This window comes from Carlito syrichta, unplaced genomic scaffold (assembly GCF_000164805.1).
Source record: "Carlito syrichta isolate Samal-C Ts95f unplaced genomic scaffold, Tarsius_syrichta-2.0.1 Scaffold305994, whole genome shotgun sequence".
NCBI lineage: Eukaryota > Metazoa > Chordata > Mammalia > Primates > Tarsiidae > Carlito > Carlito syrichta.
Genome location: NW_007250090.1, coordinates 17,236 through 24,391, shown reverse-complemented (window position 1 = coordinate 24,391; position 7,156 = coordinate 17,236). Strand labels below are relative to the sequence as shown.

Sequence of the window (7,156 nt, the reverse complement as noted above, 5' to 3'; positions counted from 1 at the left end):
AAAAGTCTTGCTATGTTGCTCATGCTGGTTCCAAATTCCTGGGCTTAAGTGATTCTTCTGCCTTGACCTCCCAAAGTGCTTGAATTATAGGTGTAAGCCACTATGCCTGGCTACCTTGCTAAAATTTTTATAGACTGTTTAATGATTTATGGTGTCCCATGATGAGGCAGCATTCTACAAAATTACTTGCTTTCCAAAAGTTGCAGTCCATGAAGAATACTTTATTTGTTTTAAAACCAGAATCAGGTTGATTGTGGCTTTTTTTTAAAAAAAAAAATTTAGGCTAAAATTTAGGCTTTATGTATATTTGTAAAACACTGATAGATAACTAAGTGTTCCATTATCTTTCCTCTGTTTTACTAGACTCTTGTTGAAAAGTAAATTGACATATTAAATGATGAAACATAAGGTTTTGTTAAAAGTAAAAGAAAAATCTTTTTACTTAAGGCTTCATGGAACAGAATTTTTATGTAATCAGAATGAGCACAAAGGACCCTTTTCTGGTGATGAAAGCATGGAGTCTTAACCTAAAAGAAGCTAAGTGGAATGCTAGATCTTTTGTTTTTTGTCATGTACCTACTATTGCAACTTCAGCTAGGTGTGGTGCACTAATATGAAGTTCTTGGCAAACATTTTTTAAAACTTTCATTTTTGGTTAGCATAAATTTCCTTTAATTATTTTTCCAATTCTAATAGGATTTTGTTTTCTGGTATCACATATCAAGTGAGTATAAAGTTTTACAATTTAGTAATCCTGGATTTCTAGTCATGTAAGGTAAAAATGAAAATGTAAAGTTTACTTAAAAAAATTAATTTTCTTCTTCTGTAAAGACTGACTCTTCATCTTCATCATCTTCTACTTGATCCTTTCTTATTCGACAGGTGGATACCTGTCAAAAGTTAACACATTAAAAAAAATAAAAAATACTAACTTAAACAATATTTTACATGCTTGGTGTCTTTTTGTATGTCCTTACAGGAAAGGGCACACAACAAATATTTCAGAAAAATGTTCGTGTGTTATAAGTTTTAGTAATGAAAACTTGCTATGACTTATATTTTAAGGTCTGAAGTCAAAGTTTTTTTCACTTATCATATACTTTTTACATAACAATGTGAAATTAGCCATTTGATTTCAGTTGGATGGCCACCAGTACTTCAACAACATACCATACCTTAAGAGAAAGGTTTAGCCTTAGTATATTATGCATGTTAAAAATAAGTTAAACAATTTATGGGTCACAAAAACAGTATCTGATTGAGAATCTTCCAGTGGATGGCAAAAATAATAAGCTATTTTAGCTAGGTAGTGGGAAAGAAATACTGATATAAAATTAGTGTGATTTAAGTGGAATGAGTTGAGAACCTGACTAGCTTGAAGTCCTGACTGTTGCCACTTGGGGCATCTTGCTTAAAACTTCTCAGGGACATTTGGCAATGTCTTGTGATATGGCTGCTTATCACAACTGAGAGTGTGTGTTGTATGTGCTCATGGCATCTTGTGGGTAGAGGCTAGGGATGCTGCTCAATCTCTTCACAATACGCAGGACAGTACTCCCTCCCCTTCTCTGTCATACCTCCTTCCATCTGATTTTCTGACCCAAAGTCAATAGTCTGAGGTTGAGAAACGTTTCCTGGGATAATGTATTCTCAAGTGCTATACAAATGTTAGCTAAGTTAGGTAACATTATTAGGGTTTTTTTTTGTTTTTTGTTTTGAGTCGGAATCTCACTCTCGCCCAGGCTGGAGGGCAGTGGCACGCTCCTGGCCACCGCAGCCTCAACCTGCTGGGCTCAGGTGATCCTTCCATCTCAGCCTTCCAAGTAGCTGGAGCTACAGGCATGCACCACCACACCCGGCTACTTTTTGATTTATTGTAGAGATGAGGTCTCACCAAGTTGCCCAGGCTGGTCTCAAACCCGTGGGCTCGGGCAATCCTCTCACCTCGGCCTCGCAAAGTGCTGGAATTATAGGCATGAGCCACCACCCCCAGCCACATTATTAGTTTTAAATAGTCAACACTTTGTAGTATAACAATAAGTTGTGGAATTTATGTGCAAGGCACTTAATGGTGAAATAATAAAAATAAAATTTGGCTAGGGAGAGAGATATACAATGTAAATGCCCCTTACAGAAAATGGTTGTCAACCCCTGCTCTAGATTCTGAGTAGTCGGGCTTTCTGGATATAGACAAAATGAAATTATTTTGCCAATAATGTTCAGCAAAAACCCTTTTTAGGTAAAATTTCTGAAAAGATCCACCTAGTCTTGATAGTGAGATTTAAACTTAAGCATTTGACTTCAGATTCAATGCTCTTTATATTATACCAGATCACAAATCATTTACAGAACAGGAAATAGGCTCAGTAAGTTATAAGAGGTCATACAGGTCAAGAAAAATATTTTTAGTACTGAACAATTCCAAAAGCAGCAGCTCAGATTCCTTTAAACTATGGTTTCTAGCTCACCTGTCCTGTTCCAGATATACTCTTAGCTGACAGTGATCTCTGAATAGGTGACTTTGAATTTGCTCTTACAATATCTAAACGAGATGAATAATCTGGTGCATACAGAGAATTTCGAAAGACCTATTGAAATGATAAAACAACATTGTAAAGTAGATACTAAGCAATAAATATCTAGAAAGTCAAATTACAATTTCTATTAGTTAAGATTTTTGTACAGCTGTTTCCCCCCAAATGGGAAAAAATGGTTCTTGTAATTTTAGAAGAAAAAACAAAGCAATGCAAACATAGTCTAAGCTAGAAGGAGAAAAGCAATAAAATCTCATTTGAACCATGAGGGTGATGAGGGATGTCAACAGTAATTAGTCATGAAACAATTACTTAAGTGCTTTTACCAGGGAAATTAAAAATTCCAACTCTCTGAGACTATGCACGCTACTAGGGAGGCTGTACCTCCAAATCATAATCTTGATTCTTTCTGTTCCGCACATCCTCAACTCTTATTGATTTAACTGCACTGGAGTACTCCTATGGAAAATCCCATGAAGAGTAACTTGGAGCCACTGTAGTTTATGGATTCCAAGCTTACTAAGATCTGGAGTGTCATGACTTGTGAGTTGTCTTTCCTTAAGGTACCACTTCCAAATCTTATCACTCTGAAGCCTTCTTATCTCCTTTTCCTCTTTTCCATTCCTTTAACAGACTAATAGGTAAGTGTTTCAGCTGTGAATGTCTTCGATTTCCCTCTTTTTTCCTTCAAACTCTACACCCCAGTTTTGTGTATGTGTGTTTGTGTGCTGGAGTCTCACTCTGTCATCCAGGCTGGAGTGCAGTGGCACACTCACGGCCACTGCAGCCTTGACCTGCTAGGCTCAGGCAATCCTTTTGTCTCAGTCTTCCAAGTAGCTGGAACTACAGATGCACACTACCATGCCCATCTAATTTTTTGATTTATTGTAGAGAAGACTTCTTGCAAAGTTGCCCAGGCCGGTTTTAAACCCCTGGGCTCAGGCAATCCTCTTGCCTCTGCCTCCCAAAGTGCTGGGATTACAGGTGTGAGCTACTGAACCGGGCTGCTACCTTTTTTTTTTTTTTTAAAGTAAATATTGTGATATCTTCCAGCCTGCATTTTTCCTTTATCACAAACTTCAAACCAACAAACAAAAGTTTTTGTTTTCCACAGGTTGCCTCTCCTAGAAAACAAGTCCAAGCTTAGTTTTTTAAATTTTCCCAAGGTATAAGTTTTTTTCTTAAAAAGTATCAAACATTCTACTTTATCTCCATTTATTTTTCAACAAACTACAATTGGGCTTTCACTTTCCACTAAAATTGCTGTTGCCAAAATCACTAAGGTTGTCTTTTTCATCTTCATCCTCACTGACCTCATTCTGAACCTTCTTGTCATGGCATCACTAAACTCTTTCACTGTGGTAGCTACCCTAGTTCTTGACATCTCCTTTTCTGCCACTTAAAACCTTACATTTTTATGTTTTTGAGTTTGAGTCTTAGTCTGTCACCCAGACTGGAGTGCAGTGGCACGCTCACAGCCACCGCAGCTTTGATGTTCTGGGCTCAGGCGATCCATCTGCCTGTCTTCCAAGTAGCGGAACAACAGGCATGTGCCACCATGCCCGGCTAACATTTTCATTTAGTATAGAGATGAGGTCTCACCAAGTTGCCCAGGCTGGTCTCGAACCCCTGGGCTCAGACAATCCTCTAGCCTCAGCCTCCAAAGTGCTGGGATTATAGGTGTGAGCCTACCTTAAATACTTTTATAAAATAATAAATACCTTAAATATTTTTAAAGGATTTCCCTTAGGCTACTTTTAAAATTGTTTATCTAAAAGATCTCATCTAAATCATTTAATGGGTACTCCTGGATTAATTGTCTGTATACTCCATATTCATGCTCCCAACTACCTTCTGCTCCAGTCCAACACTATCCAATAGAACTTTCAGAGATGATGAAAATGTTTGCTCTTCTGTTCAAAAAGGTAGCTGCTGGTACCCACATGTGGATACTAAGCAGTTGATATGTGGTTCATTTGATTGAGGAACTGTATTTTTATTTTAATTAACTTTAAACAGCAAAATGAAAAAACAAAACAAAAACTTTAAAGAGTGACATATGCCTAGTAGCTACTCTATTGGACAGTGCAGCCCTACATTCACTTTTATAAGGACTTTAATAATTTTACACTTTTACAATTACATTACCTTTACCTAGCAGACAAAGCTATAAGTGTGGGAATTCTCCCTAAATTTCTCATCTAAGGTACTTTTGTTTTAATAAAATAAGACCAAAGAATATTAATTCTCTATTCAAAAAGGTTTTGGTCCTTGACAGATGTCGACTATGTTATAATGTGCCTCTGCAATGCTGGCTCCCAGCATTGAATTCCAGTATGGAATCCCAGCAAACTTACTGATTCTTCCAAGAGCTACGTCAGGTGCCATCTTTCTTCTGCTTTTCCCTATTCTCTTAGGCAGAGGCTTCTCCTATTCATACCCTCAAGTGTAGCTTTCATCTCATTGTTTCGTAATTGATTCCATATCTGTCTCCATAAGTAGTCATAAGTTCATAGAGCAAGGAGCCCTGTTTTATTTATGCAAATCCCAGCTTATGATATTAACCTGCAAAAAGATGATATTAATGAAATTTACTTTTGCTAAGTGAATGATGTCAAATTGAACTTCACCCCCATGTTGTGAGAAATTAAGGAGACTCAAGATTGGGGATGTCTATACATTCCCTTAAATATCAGAGAACCACAGGACACAAAAGGAATTAAGTCTCCTGAAACTAGTGGAGTAATGAGACGAGAAGGAACTTTTTATTGGAAGTTAAACAAAAAATGGGGGGAAGTTTTCAGAACTCAAATGTGAGAGGACTCTCAAATTCTATAATTTATTAATATATAATTCTGGTTGTATCTTGAGCATACATGGCCTTTTTCACTTCTATATTAGAGATAATTTGGGGAAAATGTGCCTTCGATATTTTATTTATTTCAGCAAAAATACTAGTGCCTTTTTTTCTTTTGAGAGATAAGAGGGTAGGACATTTATTCTTCAGATGTGCCTGTTGAAGACTAGGCTTTGATGCTTCATTGCTGTCATGTTAGTTGGCCAGTCAGAATTTTTACATTTAACTAAAACTGCTATCAGCATAAAGCAAGTCTATATCAGCCTACATTTATTTCACAGCTTAGTGATTAAGTCACACAAAGTTAGCTGGAATCCTGATTCTGCTAGTTATTAGCTGAGTGGCCACAGACAAATAAGTAAAAGCTTCTAAGCCTGTTTCTGTAGTTGTACAATGAGTTATAACAGCACCTACCTTATAAGATTTTGTGAGGTTTGAATGAGAAAATGCATGTAAATCTTTGGACACTCTGCATTGCATAACTGTGTAAATCAACAAATGTCGGTTATTTTTAGCTTGTTTCCGTGGGCTTATACCACCAGTTAAAATGATACACTATTTCATGAAATGGCTTTATGTAAATTATATTTTACTAGCTATAATAAATTAACTCTTGGACCTTTTTCTATGGTTAATTTGAAAGTTAAGAACAGATAAATGGAAAATCTTAAAAGTTCAGCTATTTGGAAATGCACACAATACCCACTGTAATATTCTATCTTAAAGTACTGTTGCCCATACAAATGAATGCTCTCTTTTAAACATTTCCACAGGCCGTGAGTGGTGGCTTCAGCATATAATCCCATTACTTTGGGAAGCCAAGGCGAGAGGATTGCCTGAGCTCAGGGGTTCGAGATCAGCCTGGGCAACTTGGTGAGACTTTGTCTCTACAATAAACCAAAAAATGAGCTAGGTGTGGTAGTGTGTGCCTATAGTTCCAGCTACTTGGGAGGTTGAGGCAGAAGGATCACCTGAGCCCAGCAGGTCAAGGCTGCGGTGGTCGTGAGCGTGCCATGGCACTCTAGCCTGGGCAACAGAGTGAGACTCCAACTCAAAACAACCCTAAAAAACAAAAACAAACAAACATTTCCACATTGCTAGAAGAACTGAGCATAGACAAAGTCCTACCTCTAGATCTTCATCCTCATCAATCTTTTGTATATTTTGGTAGGCAGCAGTGTAGAGCTCTAAGGCTTTGCAGTGAAATGTCATTTCAATTGTGATGAATTCTGAAAATATAGCCTAAAAAACAAAGACTTGAATGTAAACAGTCATTTAAATTGGTTTATGCATTTAGTACATTTAGTTCTCACTACAGTCTTGGCACTTAATGAAACAAGCAGTATCCTTTTCTCCAGGGTAAATGGAGTACAAAAAAAGAACTGGGGGAGGGGAAGAAAAATCAGTTGTGAAGACCTTTTGTAGTAAAATTTCCAAATTATACAGAGTATTTCCTATGCTACTATTCACTTTCCTCCTATTTTTTATTTTAGTTAGTTTCCTCTTTATATCTCTAGTCATTGACACTTGTAATAAAAAAAATCTGACTAAAATGTGTACTCTGATTCCACATGCCTATGAATTATTAGAGTAGTTCAGTTCTGAAGATGGCATTTTAGGAATTCCAACTGATGTTTAAACAACAGAATATGTTTGTTTGTTTTTGAGTTGGAGTCTCACTCTGTCACCCAGACTGGAATGCAGTGGCCGCTCCCGGCCACCGCAGTCTCGACCTGCTGGGCTCCGGCGATCCTTCCGCCTCAGC

At 37.2% G+C, this 7,156-nt stretch overlaps 1 protein-coding gene across 1 annotated transcript in view; it reads right to left on the bottom strand.

Annotated features, from left to right (window-relative positions):
• Window positions 1–648: 648 nt before the first annotated feature.
• The window catches only part of LOC103265243 (protein FAM92A-like), a gene marked incomplete at its 5' end in the record, with an annotated part of 22,623 nt that continues 16,115 nt past the window's right edge, over window positions 649–7,156 (bottom strand). The window contains 3 exons of the mRNA XM_008062939.1: window positions 649–890; window positions 2,469–2,588; window positions 6,520–6,633. Of these exons, the coding sequence (XP_008061130.1) occupies window positions 810–890; window positions 2,469–2,588; window positions 6,520–6,633 (315 nt within the window). The remainder of the gene's footprint in view (window positions 891–2,468; window positions 2,589–6,519; window positions 6,634–7,156) is intronic.